Source organism: Podarcis vaucheri, assembly GCF_965113315.1.
Source record: "Podarcis vaucheri genome assembly, chromosome: 3".
Classification (NCBI taxonomy): domain Eukaryota; kingdom Metazoa; phylum Chordata; class Lepidosauria; order Squamata; family Lacertidae; genus Podarcis; species Podarcis vaucheri.
The window spans coordinates 28460170-28479854 of NC_138761.1; the positions used below are offsets into that span (position 1 = coordinate 28460170).

The 19685-nt window shown below is 43.6% G+C and overlaps 1 protein-coding gene and 1 long non-coding RNA gene across 4 annotated transcripts in view; one reads left to right on the top strand and one right to left on the bottom strand.

The window, feature by feature from the left end:
* The window catches only part of LOC309529784, a 760251-nt gene that overhangs the window by 701902 nt on the left and 38664 nt on the right, over positions 1-19685 (top strand). The window contains exon 3 of one of the 2 annotated variants that reach the window (XR_014218454.1): positions 6392-6901. The exons of the other annotated variant lie outside the window; for it this stretch is intronic. This is a non-coding gene — a long non-coding RNA (uncharacterized lncRNA). Of the gene's footprint in view, positions 1-6391; positions 6902-19685 lie in introns of those variants that run through there. 2 annotated transcript variants of the gene reach the window in all.
* The window catches only part of PTPN14 (protein tyrosine phosphatase non-receptor type 14), a 119405-nt gene that overhangs the window by 67949 nt on the left and 31771 nt on the right, over positions 1-19685 (bottom strand). The window contains exons 2-3 of one of the 2 annotated variants that reach the window (XM_082217317.1): positions 4317-4616; positions 589-758 (exon numbers count right to left, since the gene is read on the bottom strand). In XM_082217317.1, the coding sequence (XP_082073443.1) occupies positions 589-758; positions 4317-4490 (344 nt within the window). In that variant the 5' untranslated portion in view covers positions 4491-4616. Of the gene's footprint in view, positions 1-588; positions 759-4316; positions 4620-19685 lie in introns of both variants that reach the window. The other variant, XM_082217316.1, reaches the window with a different exon arrangement.

Here is a 19685-nt window from a genome sequence, read left to right on the forward strand (position 1 = left end):
AACCCGCGTCTGCGCGTGACGTCATTCTGAGCGTCTGCACATGCACGAGCGACAAAACCTGGAAGTAAATTTTAATGTTCTGTTGGAAGCTGCCCAGAGTGGCTGGGGAAACCCAGCCAGATGGGTGGGGTACAAATAAATTATTATTATTATTATTACCCGTTACTTCCGGGGCGCCGCGGGACGCAACCTGAAAAGATTCAACCTGAAGCAAACATAACAAGAGGTATGACTGTACCTAGCAACTCTTCCTGAGATACCCTCCCTGCAAACCATGGTCTCAAAATCGGGAGCAAATGTTAAATTCAGCAGTGGTCAACAGTGCTTACGTCACCTTGTGGTAGGTGAGCCATTGCTGCTGGGTGACCCAGGCAGCAGCCAAGTCAGGATAGTACCACTGCACCAGCGCAGTCAATTTGGCATCACCCCGTTTGGCACCTCACCCCACCTGGTAAGCAGCAGCGACTCACCTGCCAGGAGGCCAGGTAAGCCCCTCCACCCCATTGAGCCGTCTGCTATTGGTGACACCTGCAGCAAGGCAGCGGTCTTAACTACGAAAAGTATATAATGAAACAGAGCTTTGGGTACCTTGTGACTTCTTGCTGTAGTCTGGCAACGCTGGGCACGTAGAACATGACCCCAAAGAACAGCAAAGGCTCGCTGGCAAACTTGTCCAGCTGCTTTTTCAGCGGTTTCTCCAATTCCACCCATCGCACTTGCTGGCTCTTGCTGTGAAACCAAAGGCCAAAATAGTGTGTCTGGAGAGGGGAAGGAAGAGTTTGAAAGCAGTTTATTCGCTGGGCAAGTTTACAAAGAGCAAAAACCCTCTCCCGTTTCCTTCCTCCCATAAATTAAAATCTATGTGTATTAACAGTTACCAAATAATAATAGGTTTCATTTTTAGGAACCTAAGAAGTTACCTCAGACCAAGTCAGAGCTGCAGAACTATCCAGAGCCGCTGGTACAATGTCTGGCATTGAAACCCCAGGGGGACAATTCTCAGCCCTACCTTAAGATGCCAATGATTGAACCAGAGGCCTTCCACATGCAAGGTAAATGCACTACTGCTAAGCTACTGCTTCATTCTTCCATCCTATACTAAATGGCAAAGTATAGGAGTTAGTTCTCCAACTCTGGCCATCCAAGCTTGGGGAATAATTAATGTGACTTTTCACAGTAGCTTAGTGGTGGAATTTCACATGGCATCTGGGCTTGTGAATGGGTTCAAGACATTCTGGGATTCTGGCACCAACATACACCTTGCACTTATGATTTATGATCAAACAAAGAGTAGGAAACAACTGAATTTTTGCCAGTCCTGAGATCAGAATAAATGTAACACTTCCTCATCCTTTGATTAGTCCTAAGGGATCAGGAATAAGGAATTCAAAGTGTTGGTGCTGACTTTTAAAGCCCTAAATGGCCTCGGTCCTGTATACTTGAAGGAGTGTCTCCACCCCCATCATCCAGCCCAGACACTGAGGTCCGGCGCTGAGGGCCTTCTGGTGGTTCCCTCACTGCGAGAAGCAAAGTTACAGAGAACCAGGCAGAGGGCCTTCTCAGTAGTGGCGCCTGCCCTGCCTCCCAGCAGATGTCAAGGCAATAAACAACTATTTTACTTTTAAAAGACAACTGAAGGCAGCCCTGTTTAGGGATGTTTTTAATTTCTGATGCTGTATTGTTTTTAATATTTGGTTGGAAGCCGCCCAGAGTGACTGGGGAAACCCAGCCAGATGGGTGGGGTATAAATAAGAAATTATTATGATTATTATTATATTGCGCCTCTCTCAAACGCAAGTTTCCTCACTCCCTGCGCCCTCCCAAATGGCTTGATATTATAATTGGTTAAAGGAAGAACTATACAGTGGTGCCCCGCAAGACGAATGCCTCACAAGACGGAAAACTCGCTAGACGAAAGAGTTTTCCGTTTTGGAGGTGCTTCGCAAAACGAATCTCCTATGGACTTGCTTCGCAAGACGAAAATGTCTTCCGAGTTCCTGCGGGGTTTTTTTCCCCTCCTCCCCCCCTTTTCTAAGCCGCTAAGCCGCTTATCAGCTGATATGATAAGCCGTTAAAAGCCGCTAATAGCGCTAATCCACTAATCCGTCAATGGGCTTGCTTCGCAAGACGAAAAAACCGCTAGACGAAGAGAATCACAGAACGGATTCTTTTCGTCTTGCGAGGCACCACTGTAACTCAGAATTAGAGAAAATGCTTTGCATGCAGAAGCTCCCAGATGGGGGAGAACTCTACTGGAGACCCTGTAGGGATAGATGAACAAATAGTCTGACTTCATATAAAGACAACTCCCTGAATCACTACGGACATCAACCATGGTTAGCTCTAGTCAGAGCGAGCTCATGAACCAAGGTTTGAAGCCAATTTCAGATCCTGGGTTAGGAACAAAATAACTGCGTGGTTTGTTTCGTTCCTCTGTGTTGTCAGAGCAAGCACCCATTTGTCAGATTTCAGTGTGGATTAAAGTGCAGGCTGGTTCAAGTGACTTGCAGTCTGCCAAGACATTTTATGGGCTCCACATGCAGAAGTTGACTGGCCTGGACGAGTACTCTTACTTCAGCACTGGCTATGGAATAGGATAGCATCCATCAGTATATACTTGATGGCAGCAGGCTAGTTGACCAGCCTGTGACACACACACTGCTTTGCTCTTCAGTGGGCAGGGAATGGTGTGGAAGCTCAGGAGGAAGGCCTGTAGGGGTTGTCATCACTGCCCCACCCCGCAACTCCTGCTGCCTGAGGCCTAATATTTGGGCCGGCCCTGCTGTTTGCTGGTCCTGCCATGAGCTTTGGAAGCCGCAAGGCAGGTAGAGGCAGAAGGCGGATTCACTGCACTGTCTGAACAAGCAAGTCAACCTCTTTCACTGCCTCTTCTCCAGGTATGGGAAGGACATTTTACAGTCTTGTAACTCCAGTACAGACATACAGAAAATAAAGCTAAGTGTCTGTGGAGCAGAGGGATCAATGTTACCGTCTATGACATCCCGGTTGCTTTAAATATCCTTTCACGACCCTTGAAATCAACCAAAGACACGCTTCACTCTCAAAATATAACACTGAACGCAAAGCAAGAAAAAGCAACAACGGAATCAGAGTGATGACCATTATTTCACGTATCAGCATGAATTTGGGTTTCCAGCACTGGTTGTGTTAAAATGAGTGTCTCATGAGTCCAAGCAGTGGGTGTGGTTTAAACTTACATCATTTTGAGGCAATACAGTAGAACAGTACAGCAATTAAAAGCAGCTTCTAACAGAAGCAAGCTTCCAGTGGGATTTAAAAATAAATAAATAGATGTACTACAGTCAGGAAAAGAGGAATAATTCTTCAGAATAGATTCCAGAAACAATGTTATTTATTTATTTATTTTAAAAGGATTATCTGAAGCTCGTCCAACATTCCAAGCAAAAAAAAATGAGCGAGTGCAAATTTCTCTCCTTGGTGCCTGGCAAGCAAGTGCCGGTTTGCACAGAAAGCTGCCCACTGCGTACAGCTCAAGACAGTTATGTGATGACTGGACCAGAGTGAGTGGGGGAGGAACTGGCCTCGATGGAATGCAGCAGGAGCAGGAATGATTTATCCTGCATTAAAAGCACATTGCTTCACTAGCTGAACAATCAGGTTGCATTCGCGAGTTGTGAATTTTGTCAGTAAAATATGGGGGTGGGAAGGGTGCCTTGTAACTATTTTCCAGTGAAATATAGTGGTACCTTGGTTCGAAAACTTAATCCGTTCCAGAAGTCTGTTCAACTCCAGAAATCATTTGAAAACCAAGGCACGGCTTCTGATTGGCTGCAGGAGCTTCCTGCACGCAAGCGGAAGCCACATTGGAGGTTCGGCTTCCGAAAAACACTGGCAAACCGGAACACATACTTCCAGGTTTGTGGTGTTTGGGAGCCGATTTGTTCGGCCACTAAGCTGTTCAAGAACCAAGGTACCACTGTACAGAAATATTCACGGGAGTGGAACTCTGAACATGTTTGATGCCCTGCCTCAAGAGGAAACATTAACACGAAAAGGAGCCTTTTCGCTTATGGAGAAACAGAATGAAGTTCTCTTTCAGGCCACTTAAGAGAGTTAGGACCTGACAGGAAATATCACTGAATCACCATCCAAACCGTAGGTAATGGACTTTTATGTAAGCAGGGTATGTTTGCCAAAGTTCCACTCAGTGATAAGATCAGGCCAGTTCCAAGAATAACATGACTCTAATAAACAGATTCCAAATGACAAACAGCTCGAGCTAAAAATATGCCAAATTGCAGGCGGCAGATGGTCTTTTCCTGGGTTACCCTCACCTCTCGCAATTCCAGCCTCTGAGCCACGGCCTCCAGACATTCCTGCCCGGTGCTCTCCACAGAGAGCGTGCACTCAATTACGTTGTTGTCCAACAAGCGGATCCGTGTCATAAAGCAGTTCTTGCTCCGGACATTGTAGCGCCTGGTCCTTCGCAATTTCAACCCAAACGGCATGGCTGCTGGGGCTTCGCCTTCTCACGCTTTAGATCTTCTTAGCAAGAGAGACTTGAATATCGCTGCTCCAGTGGCTGCTCTTCTCCTCCAGGTTTGGGAAAGGTTGCCCATGCCAAAGGCAGATCCCTGCTGGGGGAAAACACACACACATAAATGGAGAAATGAGGTTTATTTGCTTAAGGTTAAGTGGGGCAGAACATTTGCCTTTATGCCAGTAACGGTCATCGCCTTGCAAGAACAGTTAAAACCAGCTTCCTCCCACCCAGACAGAATTATCTTCATGGCCATCGCTGATTTATTAATCACCTTCCAAGCCACCATCTCAAGGCAATTTACATATAATTAAGAACAATTAAACTTGACACAAGCCAGGAATGACAACTTGCTTTGAAGGAGCATGCTCTGTCCCACATGCGCAAACACAACATTCTCCGCAGTAATGGCATTGCAAAGATACACTGTCCTATTTTAACTCTCTGACCGCATCCACACATCATGTTAAGCCGCAAACCAGGGGTCACCAAACTTCTTAGGCTCATGGGCACTTGGGGATTTTGGAACAAGGGCCATGGGCATCACACTCTGTTGTTTTTCTCCCACTTCTCCAAATTAGCCTCCATCCCCAACAGAAAGTGTACACACACACACTTTGCATTGCCAAGCAATGCGGTTCAATGTCGGATCCAGTAGACTTAATCGGAGTCTTGCAAAGCAGGCAGAGAGCTGAAGTAGTAAACAAGAGAAGGAGTAAACGAGACATCACACTTCCTTCTTCTGTTCTATGAATAAAATTGTCACCACCCTCACCGCCTCATGAGTAAGGGGGCAATGGGGGCAGGGGTATGGATGCCAGGGGAAGACCACATGGACATTATTCGACCCACATGCACCTTGTTGGTGACTCCTGCCATAGACCAGACCATGGCCTACTGGGAACAAGCAACATGGTAGTACATGCTGCTGAATTGCTCCCATGTCGCCCTGCCCTTCCATGAGCCAGAAGAAACAAAACACTTTTTCCCTAGAAACTGTGCGGTGCGGATAGAGAGCCACTTTGGACACACAGGTTCCCCACTCCCCTTCTCCTGAGTGCCTCCTCTACTGCCTTTTTAGTACATACTAAATATGTTCCTCTTTCAACAAGCCTTCTAAAAGTATTTATCCCGGTTGGCCTCTGTGCTGGATCTGAATTGATTTTATGTGTGTGTTGCTTTTTTAAAACAGATTTTAAATTTAGGGGGTTATGGTTATACAGCGGACCCTCGGGTTGCGAAAGTGATCCGTGCGGGATGCAAGTTCACAACCTGCAGCGTTCGCAACCCGCGCCTGTGCATGGGCGGGTTGCGATTCGGTGCTCCTGCACATGCGCAAAGAGCGATTTAGCGCTTCTGCGCATGCACGACTGCCAAAACCTGGAAGTAACCTGTTCTGGTACTTCCGGGTTTTGGCGGTCCATAACCCAAAAAAACGGCACCTGAAGCGGCTGTAACTGTATATGTGTATGTGTGCGCGCGCAATTGTTTTTAACTGTTCTATATATGTAATTTTTACATATGTCACTATATTGTAAATCACTTCAAGATGCCTCAAGGGAAGTGATTCATAAATGAAATTATTATTAATACTAATGGTTATAATAATAATTCTCTCCTTCTTTCCCCCATGACTGTAAACCATGAGTGAGGAACCTGTGGCTCTCTAGCTCTGGTTGAATTCCAACTCCCATCAGTCCCATTGGTCAGGGGTTATTTATTTATTCCCTGCCCTTCATCCCAAGGTCCCTAAGAATGATGGTAGCTGGAGTCTAACAACACCTGAAAGGACACAGGTTTCCCATCCCTAGTGCAAACCATGGTTTAGAGCTACATGTACAGTGGTACCTCGGGTTACATACGCTTCAGGTTACATACGCTTCAGGTTACAGACTCTGCTAACCCAGAAATAGTACCTCAGGTTAAGAACTTTGCTTCAGGATGAGAACAGAAATCGTGCTCCAGCGGCGTGGCAGCAGTGGGAGGCCCCATTAGCTAAAGTGGTGCTTCAGGTTAAGAACAGTTTCAGGTTAAGAACAGATCTCCAGAACGAATTAAGTACTTAACTCGAGGTACCACTGTACAGCAAATGCTAACCCTGTTCCCTCGTAAACCTGAACTGGAAAACATGGCTCCAAGACTAGCAACAGCCATGGTTTGCATCTAACTCTAAACCATGATTAACTCTGACATGAAAGGAATTCACTCTGAAGCAGAGAGCAAAAATTGTATTTGCTCCCAAGGACAACTCGTAATTTGCCACCATGGCTTATGAAAAGCCAAGATGTTGTGTTGGATTAAAAGGCATTCCAAGTATTAAATAAGAATTAAGTTTCTTGGAGGAATAAAACCTCAAGTTTCATATGCCTATAGCTAACGAACATTCTGCACTATGCCCAAGACAATAGCTTGATATGAAGTAGTGGGAAGAATGAAAGGAAACTCAACAAAGGTCACAGAGGATAGGGCTATGTTGTGCCTGAGCTCTGCTTTTGTGGACTTTATCTAAACTTATTGTTTAATTAAAATACATTTCCATTCACTAGAACAGTCACACCCTTAGACTAAATTAACTATTTGATACTTTTCTATTAAGATAAATAAATATAACTTCCATTCTTTTCGGCATTCAGAACTCGGCTGGAAGAGAAAGAAGGAAAACGCAAACTGCAAACACTCTATACAAAATGTAGAAAGAAAATGGATAAATGAAGGCTGCAATCCTATATATCCATATACCTGGGAGTAAGACTCATTGAACTCAATGGGGCTTACCTTCAAGTAGACATGTATAAAATTGCATGGTCAACACTGAGCAAGGAGGAGTCAAGATATCATTTTGCTCCTATTCGGAACTACAAATTCTTAAAAATAAAGAAAGGGGCACTTTTCCTCCTTTGTTCTCTTATGGAATTAAACTCATGTAGCTTATTTATCAGAGAAACCATGAGACATAGTAAACTAGTATTCCAAGAACTTGTTTGATTTCTTGCCATGGAATGTGCTTTACAACTTGTAACACAAAGCAAGTACAATTCGATATAAAGGTTTCTTTTCAAAAAATAAAAAAAATAAGTACATAAATTTATCTTAAACAGGCCTGCCCAAATGCTTTGTGCATCTGTTCACAGTGAAGGCACAAGATGCTATTTTAAAAATGCCGTGAGAAACATTCCCGTGAAACAAGCTGTGCTTGTACAGGATGGAATGTAATACTGATTTTGGTCACCTCCATCAAATAAAACACCCTTCAGATGGTGCCAATCTGTACCTTTAGATCCTGCAAGGGGGAGTGATTTAAAGGGAAAGTGTTGTAAGCATTTTAGACATGCCTTGACTCAGTTACCATATTTTCCGCTCTATAAGACGCACCAGACCACAAGACGCACCTAGTTTTTGGAAGAGGAAAACAAGAAAAAAAATCTTCTGAATCTTAGAAGCCAGAACAGCAAGAGGGATCAATCCGCTGCACAGTGAAAGCAGCAATCCCTCTTGCTGTTCTGGCTTCTGGGATAGCTGCGCAGCCTGCATTCACTCCATAAGACGCACACATATTTCCCCTTACTTTTTAGGAGGGAAAAAGTGAATCTTATAGAGCAAAAAATACAGTACTTTCCCACTCCTAGATCAGGGGTGGGAAGGTTGATCAAGATCCACAGGAGCTAGGAAAGCAGGTAGATCTGTGGGTGCTTTGCAGTGGTCGGGAGAGTAAGTATCTGACTCGCAATTCCTCCGCAAAATCTCTCTCTCCTGTAAACAAAGCTGATGAAAAGAAAGAAAACTTAGCAGGAAACCTGGAATGATCTTTTCGTGTGAAAGGACTGCAAGCTCAGTTCTGTTGAGGACAGAGAAATCCCTGAGCTGAATGTGTGCTCATACACTCCCTACACCTAAAATCTATGTGGACGCCTGCTCTCTTCAGCCACTATCATGCAGCTGACTTTGACTAGTGGACCCTGAGGTTCTACTAAAACAGGGCTGGGAAATATGTGGTCCTCCAAATGTTGCTATACAGTGGTGCCTCGCAAGACGAAAAGAATCCGTTCTGTGATTCTCTTCATCTAGCGGTTTTTTCGTCTTGCGAAGCAAGCCCATTGACGGATTAGCGGATTAGCGCTATTAGCGGCTTTTAGCGGCTTATCTGCTGATCGGATCAGCTGATAAGCGGCTTAGCAGCTTAGAAAAAGGGGGGAGGAAAAAAAACCAGCAGGAACTCGCAAGACATTGTCGTCTTGCGAAGCAAGCCCATAGGAAATTCGTTTTGCGAAGCACCTCCAAAACGGAAAGCTCTTTCGTCTAGCATGTTTTCCGTCTTGCGAGGCATTCGTCTTGCGGGGCACCACTGTACAGTCGTACCTTGGATCCCGAATGCCTTGTGACTCGAACATTTTGGCTCCCGAACGCCGCAAACCCAGAAGTGAGTGTTCCGGTTTGCGAATGTTCTTTGGAACCCGAACGTCCAACGCAGCCTCCAATTGTGTGCAGGAAGCTCCTGCAGCCAATCGGAAGCCGTACCTTGGTTGTTGAATGTTTTTGGAAGTCGAATGGACTTCTGGAATGTATTCTGTTCAACAACCAAGGTACGACCGTACTACAAACCTCCCATCATTCCTGGCTGGGGCTGATAAGAGTTGGGAATCCAAAACTGGAGGGCAAAAGGTTTCCGACTCCTGTACTGAAAGAACAAAGTAGATCTTACAGGCCTAAAAAGTTGAGAGTAAAGTCTCCTTAGGAGAATTTTTAAAAAACCTTTCTGGGAACAGTTCCTGAAAGGCAAGTCAGAACCACAAAGCATGCAAAGCTGAAAACTTTCCTTGCTTTAAATTTGAATAGCGTACGAACTCCTTGGTACATGGTGGCATCGGTTAAAGTTTCATTACCAAACGGTTCCCATGGTGTCTGACTTGCTGCTATCTCAGACCCACATTCTGGATGTAGCAGCTACTAAAATAGTAATGGAAAGCCAGGATTTGGAAGCTGCCTCAAATAAACTTAAAGTAGCTAACATGCACCAGGTAGTTTGCCTGTATTGATTCTCCAGGTGATTCCCTGGCATGCTCTGCCTGCATAAGTTTTGTTTGATCTTATCTTGCACTATCTGAAGGAAATGGTAATATAAGACTGACTGACTAGAACAGTAAACCACTCCACGCTGCAATGTTATCTTGCAATTGTATCATAACTTAGCTGGCATGCCAGTCTTGGAGAAGGCTGGCTTATGAATTCCTTGGTGTGCAGTGGCAACCTGTTTAAAGTTTCTTTTGCATAGCACAGAATAACAGCAAACAAGTCTCACTAAACTCAGCAAGGTGTATTCCCCTATAAATCTGCACTAGGAGGGCAGCTTTGGTAATGCCTTCCATTGTTTCCAGCAGGACTTTGGGTGATTAATTTTCCGTCGTTCAGGTCAACATGTTAAATGGAAGAATAGCCGGCCCAAAAATGGAAGCAAGAAGAATTACCAATGGTGGAAGAATGGAGGATGAAATTAATGGACTACGCAGAACTTGACAAACTAACAGGAAGGATCCGAAACCGGCGGGACCAGAAGTTCACCGAAGGCTGGAGTAAATTTACGGACTATTTGAAGAGTATTTGTGATGACCAGACGATGTTTGTAGGTTTGCAAGAAGTTCTGTGGGGAGTATTAATGGAAATATTGTTAAAACGGAAAAGGAGAGAAGACAGGATATGAGATATAAAGACAGTATTAAGTTAGGAAATGCATAAGAAGTGATGTAAGATGGAGGATTATCAGAGGTGCTGATGGAAGTTCAGTAAGATTGTATTTGTGATAATTTTGTGTGGTACGTTTTATAATTTTGTATGTTAAAAATTAATTTAAAAAATTAAAAAATAAATGAATGGAAGAATAGCCTACGATTATTCCCATCAACCTCCTTTATGTCACAGGCTTATGGCAGCATAGCGTGCCAGGCTGCAAAACACACACGCAAGTTCATCTTAGATACAGACATGCATACATGTTAATATATACTCTTTCCCTTTAAAAAACAAAATATTACTAACAGCCTCTGGAATTCTTCCAGCATTCCGTATATTACAGAACTACAGCACACCTATCTGAACTATGCAGTTCTGGGCATGGCATGGATAAGGGGATAATTAGCACAACTTGCTTGATGAGGTGCAAGCCTGCACTTTTAAGAGAGGGCATTAAAGAAGTGCCAAATTCCAGAGACAGGTCTCATCTGGAAAGATTTGCTTACTTACCTGCTGTTGAATATGTAGCTCCAAGAATAAAAGCAGGTTTTTAAGAGGAACAGTTTTTCAGCTAGCTAGCAGCTTCTAGAGCTTCCCATTTCAAGTTACGGTCGATTTAGCCAGTATTTTTTACCACATACACAAGGCTATGTCCAGCTGTCTGGTCTCAAGTGCTCCAGCAGGGTCCACTGTGGGGAAATTATAATGGCAGGTAGCTCCCAGATCCAGCTGCCACCACCAGATAAGCCCACAGCTGGGGAAGGGACCAGCCAGGCAACAGGATCCCTGGCTACTAGCCATAATGGCTACGCTTTGCCTCCACGGCTGGAAGCAGTAATGCTTTTCTGAATCCCAGTTGTTGGAAACCACTATCCCAATTCAATTCAGGACTTCCCACAGTTTGGGGAGGGGAATGTTAGGAGTTTCAAACTCAGATCTTGTTCAGTTACACATACTTTGGTCCTACCTAAGCCTTTCTTTCTAGTGGAAAGCAGGAAAGATGCTCTCAAATTGCCACAGCTGGCTGTGGCATTCCTTTTTAATGTTGTTGTTTTTTCCTGGCACTTCTCGCTTGTGCTGCTGTAAAAAAGGCTTCCCTCTTGGAAATATCCCTAGTATATTCATTCATTTCAGGAATGCTTTGTTCCTCGTGGTTCCACCCCCAGGGCTGTGGGGAGACAGAGATTATGGAACTCTTAATCAGTACTGAACAGTTAACCATTAAGTCAGCACCCTGGGCTACATGGGCTGCCCAGCAAAAGTTAAGGAACCTCCTCGTCTGAGAGCTGCTTCACGTTTTATTCAGCATTTGGGTTTGCAGTGGGAACACTGTTGACGACACACCTGTTTCCTTTGGCATGGAAAGGGATGTGTGCCATTAAACATCCATTCATCTGGCTGCCCTAATCAGAAAAAGAAATCTTCACGGTCAGAGTACACAGGGATGAAAGATACGTTACCTGTCACAACAGCCACATAAAATGTGGGCTGGAGCTGTTTTGCAATGAAACGGTCTCTGTTTCTTTGTTTGTTTATAAGATTTCTTGATACCCACCCTTCACCATAAGGTCCCAGGTCAGGTTACAGCAGTATACTCATACAATTTAAAAGAATTGACGCAGTAAAGGAGTTTATACGCAGCTGTTAAAAACAAGTAAAACAATTTCAAACGGATAGGTGTAGAAAGCAAAGTTCCCCCAAGGATCAGTACTGGGACCTGCACTTTTTAATTTGTTCAGAAATGACCAGGAGTCAGGGGTGAGCAGTTCGGTGGCCAATTTCCTGACGACACTAAATCATTCAAGTTCGCTGAAACACAAAGGGATTGTGCTGCAAACAGACATCCCCAAACTGAGTTGTGAAACGGCAAATGCAGTTAAATACAAACAAATGTAAAAATGATGCCTCTCAGGTCAAAAAATCTTAACTTCACATATACACTCATGGGGTCTGAACTGGCAGTGACTGAGCAGGAGTGAGACTTGGGGGTAGATGGTAGACAGCTCAATGAAGATGTTGAGCCTGTCTGCACAGCCGCTGTGAAAAAGGCTGGTTTTATGCAAGGGATCATTAGGAAACGAATTGAAAATAAAGCTACTGATATCATAATGCCATTCTAGAATTTTGTGGCACAATTTCATTTGGAATACTGTGTACAGTTTCCATTGGCTCACCTCAAAAAAGGATATTGTAGAGTTGGAAACGGTTCAGAAAAGCACAACCAAAATGATCAAGGGGAAGAAGGACTTCCCTATGAGGAAAGACTGTAGAATTTGGGACTTTATTGTTTTGGGGAAAGGAGAGTTAAGAGGTAACATGATAGAAGTTCATGCAGTTATGCAAGGCATGAAGCAAGTGGATAGAGAAAAGCTTTTTCTCCCCTTGTCATCACACTAGACCTCGTGGATGTCCAATGAAGCTAAATGTTGGAACATTAAGGACAGATAGAAGATTCTTAGTCACAGAGCACATTGTTAAACTATGGAACTCACTCCAACAGGAGGCAGTGTTGGCAAACCGACTTGGATATAAATTTGTGGAGGATAACACTATCAATAGCTACTACCCACAATGGCTATGCTCTGCCTCCACCAGTCAGAGGCAATAACGTTTCTTAATACCAGTCTCTATAACCACAGGAGAGAAGAGTGCTCTTGAGCTTGCGGGTTTCCCACAGGTTTAGGCACTGTGATAATACAATGCTGGAATAGATGGGACACCGGCTTGATCCAACAGACTCTTATGTTCTTTTGAGTTTCATAATTTAGGGGCTGACACAAAGCCCTCTCCCAGACCATCATTCCCCACACTTCTGAGGGTGATGGAACTACCAAGAGATCAATGCAAGTAGATTAAACTGTTCTACTTTAACTAGTGTGTAGGGATGCATAACAGGGTCATGTCTCAGGCCATATTTTTAGCAGAAACTTAAACCTAGTTTACAAGGAATTCCCACACCGTAGGGAACTATCATTCTGCAAAGGATTTCTAACGAAGAATTCTTATTCCTTCACAAAACAATTGCCAGGGTCATTAGGTAGAAGGATATAGCTGTTAAAGTTCTATAAAGCTGATATAATTTTGCAGTATAGATCTGCCCCTAAGCTAATGTAGGTCACTAGAGTGGCATCATCAAGATTTTCCTTGCTGCTTTTTCCTCCCAGAAAGGGAAATGGGTGGGGGCAGAATTAAAAGTAGGTCAAAGAGAGAAGTTGAAAACTACAGAAGGAAGTAGAGGGGTGTACGGAAAGAGAAAAGATATACAGTACAGAAATTAACGGTTGGTCTCCTCTTGCAAATTGGAATTAACAAGTCCTGGGTCTGGAAAAGATCGACTGGAAAAGTATGCCATATATCTTATCAGTCCTAAAGTTCAAACATCAATTTAAAACTCATCATTTTGACTATGGTAAGCAACTCTGTTGTGAACCAAGCCTTAGACATCTTTGTGGGATAACTTCCCAGTGCATCTGATATATGCATAGTGCAATCCTTGGCTACTCAGAAGGAATCCCAATTGACTCCAGTAGGACTTACAGCCAGCTAAATGTACGTACAGTGTAGGATTGCAACCTTACCAACAGGAGAGGAACACTTGAATTCTTTCTTTGCCAAGAAAGTTGGAAGCATATTATCTCCAGTTAAAATTACAGTGTGAGTGAAGTAATGATAACAGTACAGGGTGGCGAACCTTTGGCCCTCCAGATACAATTGGGACTACAACTCCTATCATCCCATGCTGGCTGCGGCTGATAGGAGTTGTGAGTCCAGCAACATATGCAGGACCGCAGCGCAGCCACCCTCCGATTTCTAGAATATTCCCCAGCCTATACACTTACACTGAGGCCTAGCTTGGTTTCAGGCCTCAGAACCACTGTGTAACTTGCAGGTAGCTTCTGCCCCTTTCAGAGCACTGAATAAGGGCAACACTGAATAGAGGATTTTTGTGTGTGTTTTAATTGCTTTAATTGCTTCAAAAGCTGGGACAGGAGAAGCTGCATTTCTACTTGCTTCTCTGTCTCTTGAAGGGCAGAAGTCCATTCCCTTTTCAGAACATGCCTCTCTCCTCCGCTCCCCCAGTTTGTAATTAAATCCTGACCAGTATAAATCTCATAGAAAGCAACCACTAAAACCTTTTCCAAATAACTTCGCTTGCATGCCTGCATGGAATGGCATTCTTAGCATTAATTCACAGTAAGCCTTGATATAAATCACACAGAGCTAACAGCTTATGAATAAGTGTGCTTGTTTCAAAGGCAAACCACACTGCCACCTCCTTTGAAAAGCAAAAGCAACAGTTCAGAAGTGAGCTAATGGCCTTCTCTCCCCGCCTCGGCCCCCCCAAAAGTATTATAGCATTCTTTTTTTTCAATGCATAATGTGTGGGCTTAACTAGCCTGATACAACTAGTATCCTTACAACGAAGATTTATTGCTGGAATAAGAAGGGCAGGGGGCAATCCTTATTTGAAATTACTGCCTGCTGCCAGCGAGCTGGAATGCCTTAGAAAGGGACCCCTTAGTGTTAACACTTCACCCCAATTTGTTGCATGCTTTTTCTCTGAGGAGCTCAAGATGGGGTACATAGCTTCCCCCCCCTCCTTCATTTGCCACAACTACCCTGTGAAGTAAGGTTAGGCTGAGAGGCAGCGACTGGCCAAAGTCACCCACTGAGATGCATGGCTGAGTGGGGATTTGAACCCGGGTCTCCTATGTCCCAGCCTGACACTGTAACCCAGGTTAGTCCATGCGGTCCTCAAGGCCATTTTTGGTGACCCTTGGCTACATTTGAAAACACAACCACTGCATCCCTCACCCTGCCTTCCCCAAAACGGCTAAGTGAACCCCAAAGCCTAGTTAGCCCTTTCCCAGCTTTGGGAAGGAGTGAAGAGGGCTCTAGGACCTGCCAGAGCCTTGCACATCCTTCCCAAAGCCCAATGCCTCACTTAGGTGGGTAGCATGAGGACTGGGGGGGGGGGCGCACATCAAATTTTGGCCTTGCTCCCTCCCTCTGCATGACAAGGCAGTGCATGGCCCACAGTTTCTGTGTCGAAGTACTCTTGCGGCCCACTTGGCGTGAGAAGTTGGACCACCCTGCTCTAACCACTACACCGCACTGCATTTGGATGCCGTAATAATCATATTTGAAAACGAGGTGGGAATTTATGAATACACCGGCTATAAAAATAGAAATTAACAACCGCTTGTGAAGAGGGCAGAAAACTACGTGAAAGAACAGCAAGGGTTCTTTCAGGGAGATGGTCACAATTTATATGAATGACTCAAATAACAGACTTGGGGGGGGGGGCAGGTCTATGATTGTACATCTCAGTGCTGTAAAAGCTTCCAGGGAAAGCGATGCTATTCAGTGAACACATGCGACTCCATGAGGCAACGGAAAACTGCATGGAAACAGCATCCCACACATATGTATTGGGAGGCATGAGGCAAGGGGGATGAAGGGGGAACCCCAGCTTCAGAAACTAGCCCACACACTTGGCACAGCTGCCCAAGGAGGAGGAGGAATAGTTGTCTTGGTTGAGGAACCCTTTCATCAAACAGCAAATTAAATCTGCCAAGTGCTTACAAGAGCACAGTGTCTGTATTTTTGGCACTCTCTTTGCGAATTTCGAAGAAGTGGCTGAAATTTAAAAGCTCCTTTCAGTCACTTACATGGGCCAAATGTAATTGATCGGTAGTCCAGATTTATTTACCTATATCCCTCAAAGAACTCAACGTAGCATAACACAGTTATCCCCTCCAATTCTGTCCTCATGACACTCCTGTGAAGTAGGTTAGCCTGAGAGACGGTGACTGGCCCAGGATCACTCAGTGAGCTTCATGGCTGAGTGAGAATTTGAACCTGGGTCCCCCTGGTCGTAGCATCTGACACCTTAAAACATACTTCCCCAGCATGGTCCCTCCAGCCAGCATGCCCAGTGGTCAGGGATGAAGGGAATTGTAATCCAAAAGGTCTAGATGGCACCAGACTGGGAAAGGCTCCTGTAACCACTGCACAACACTGTCCCTTGGTTGCGGCCAATGGATGTAAAGCACTATAAAGATAAATAACAAGAGCAGTTTGTATGGCACTAGGAAAAGTAATTGTCATCTGTGCTATAGATTCATGTCCTGATAAGAGGGACAGCTGCAATGCGATGGGCTGTCTCTTTCCCTGGCCAATGTTGTGACAAAAGACCTGAAGTTATAAAATCTAAGGATCTATGAGGATTGATCACACAGCACTAAACCAATTAAATTATCGCTTGTCTTTTAACTTACGCTAGGTTAGCCATTTGACAACAATGAAACAGAGCTTCCCATACAAATGTTTTATTTTAATTCGCTTGACAGTTTATTGGCAGTGGGAACTACTCAAGTGTAATAGGACGGCGTTCAAGAAGCATAACTGGAAGAATATCAAATTACCACAAGCAATTCCACTGATGGGTTTCTTTTGGTAACCACAGTTGTTTTGCGTTCTGACATAACATTAAACTGAGGAGGAAAGAGAGAGGGGGAAAGTATGAGCCCAAGACTTACCAAAGCTGATTCACATAATGCTAAATCGTAATTTGGCTTTATCTTCAAATGAGACGTACATGCAACATGCTCCTTTGTTAGGGCCAAATGGCAGGGTAAAGATGTTTTAAATTCAAAAACTGTTTCATTGCCCTCCCCACATTTACAAACAGCCAACTCACTCAAATTATTTTCATTTTAGTGTAATAATTTGCAGTCTGTCAACAAACCTCCTTGATAACTTTCCAAGGAAGGTGGTGCCCACATCTAAACATACTCTTTCTCTTCCAGATATTTAAATAATGTTGTCCCAGTTCATTATACATACACCACTTCCACTTTACGGTTGCTGCCAGCTTGCTGACCTATGATGCCTTATTTTAGCCATCCAACACAAGTGGCATTTTTAAAATAAAAATAAATGGTTGTTTATTACTACAGTGCTGCATATTTGCCTACAATTTATCCTTTCTAAAAAACGAAAACAAAAAAAACCTCATCTTCTCCACCTACACAGAAATATCTCACAAGCGGTTGTTTCTTACCATCGCTTTCTCTCTCTAAATCTGCAACAGGAGGAAGAATTGTTTGCCTTTCTAAATTTAGATATCCATGGATACATACAATATTTTTCTCTGTTTAAGCTTGGCAGCTCAAACTGATATGGAAAACAAAAGTGCATTTCATTACAGGAAGTCTGTGCTCTTGATTTACAGAAGAACAAAACAGTACATGCTATTGCATCAAATCAATATAGGGAGGAAATATTCTCAAAAGAGATTTGCATGGCTTACAAGGGACCAGTATAATTTCATCTTCCTGGCCTCATGTTTTATGAAAAGCTACACTATTTAAGGGAGGAACCCATACTTGGGGTTTTCTTGTCATGTATCCATCCTCCCCGGTGCCAAACACTCCAGCTCCAACATCTGAGAGCCCAATTGAGGTTTGGGATCTTTTCAAGATAAGTACTGGTTAAACCCTATGGAAATGATGGAGAACAAAACCCACAAATTCTCATTGAAAGCCTCAGCAAATGAGATCGAGAGCATCTAGCTTACACATCATTTACACAGGGATAAATGACTGTTGTATGAACACTTTTCTTTTTACAAAGCATGGCAAGCCAAAACGTCACAAGAGTTGTCAGATATAATACACAGTTAACACACACAGACACACACACACATCTATTCCAGTGTCCCATTTGCAATTTAGGTTCCTGTTCTAGAACTCAGGCTTATTTTATGGGGTAAACTTCACAACCTGAGTTTCAGCTGTTGGATATAAAAAATGTACCCCTTTCAGATAAACAGGGTGTCTGGAATATAAGTGCAATTTTTAAAAAAAACTTTCTAACTAGTGCTGAGGTAGCTTAAACTCTTCTGTGCTATACTGTATATCACCCATTTTGAGGAAGATATGTTGGATAGTCTCATTTTAGATTTTAATAACAATCTTGTGTTGTGTGCATTTATTTTGTGAGGACTGGCCTTGGTGGTCACAGGAAAAGCCATCTTTCATCACCTTGCTATCCTTTCCTTATGATTCCTACTTCCAATCTAAGACCAACCATTGGTTACAACCCAATCACCACCATCAGAATTTCAGTCAGAGAGTAAGTATAACTGCAAGTCACATTTTTTCTAAGTGTGGCATTTTAGCACAGAATGCTAGTTTAAGAAAAATAATTTAGCTCTCTTTTTAGCTCTCTTCTTTTACTCCCATTATCCCATCTTCATCCCTCACATTTCTCAGTGCTAACACTGAGACAGACACACAGAAAGAAATCCCATAAAAATATATGAATTTGCCAAAATGGTTAGCAACATATGATCATGATTTGACCTCAGAAAACCCTATTATGTGGTGATCCTCCAAAACTAAGATCAAATTATTCTCTCTGGAGTGAAGATAATTACAGGCTCACAAATGTATGAGACCATACAGTTCTGACACGAAAATTTTCAAATTAGCAAACCACTTATTTGTCTTGGATCTCAGAAATGAATCTAGTACAATCCTACCAGACCATGGTAACACAATGGAACCTCCACCCTCTGTACACGAAAAGGAGAAAAGTCTGTGATGTGAACAATCCCTCTGTACAGAATTTGCATTCCCTTAACTCAGATTGGAATGCTCAAGTGAACCCAAACTTTTGACTACTCATTTTTAACCAGGGTTAGGCGGTGTAAGGCCCAGAAACAGTATCTACTGTACACCACTAAAAGTAGAAGCCAATGAGTATACAGTGATGCCTCAGGTTAAGAACTTAATTCGTTCCGGAGGTCCATTCTTAGCCTGAAACTGTTCTTAACCTGAGGCACCACTTTAGCTAATGGGGCCTCCTGCTGCCGCCGGAACATGATTTCTATTCTCATCCTGAAACAAAGTTCTTAATCCGAGGTACTATTTCTGGAGTTGCGGAGTCTGTAACCTGAAGTGTATTAACCTGAAGTGTATGTAACCCAAGGTACCACTGTACCAGAACTACCCCCTGGAAGCCAAGGACCTACACAGGGGAAAGATGTGGTGTACTGGTTATGCCAAACAGGCATTGCATTGCATACCAAAGATTTGAATACCTTTCAAATTACTTCCCAGGTGAAATAATTCCCTCTAATTACAAGTTTAACCTGTCAGTCGCAACAGAGCTCTTCTTCCATGCCCTCTCCCCATTCTGATGTTGGCTCTCTCTTCTCCCCACCCTGGCATTATAGTAAGCTTAGAGACGTTATGTTTTTCTTCAGAAGACCCCTGTCTTCAGCAGGATTTTAAAACAATATGTCTAGAGTACCAAGGCAGCATTAAGTGCTTCGGGGTTCCCAGTTCCATGCCATTCTTCAGTCAACCTGTTTTGCTCCTGACAGGCCAAAAAAGTCCCTCCAAAACACCTCACTTTGGGATTAATCCAA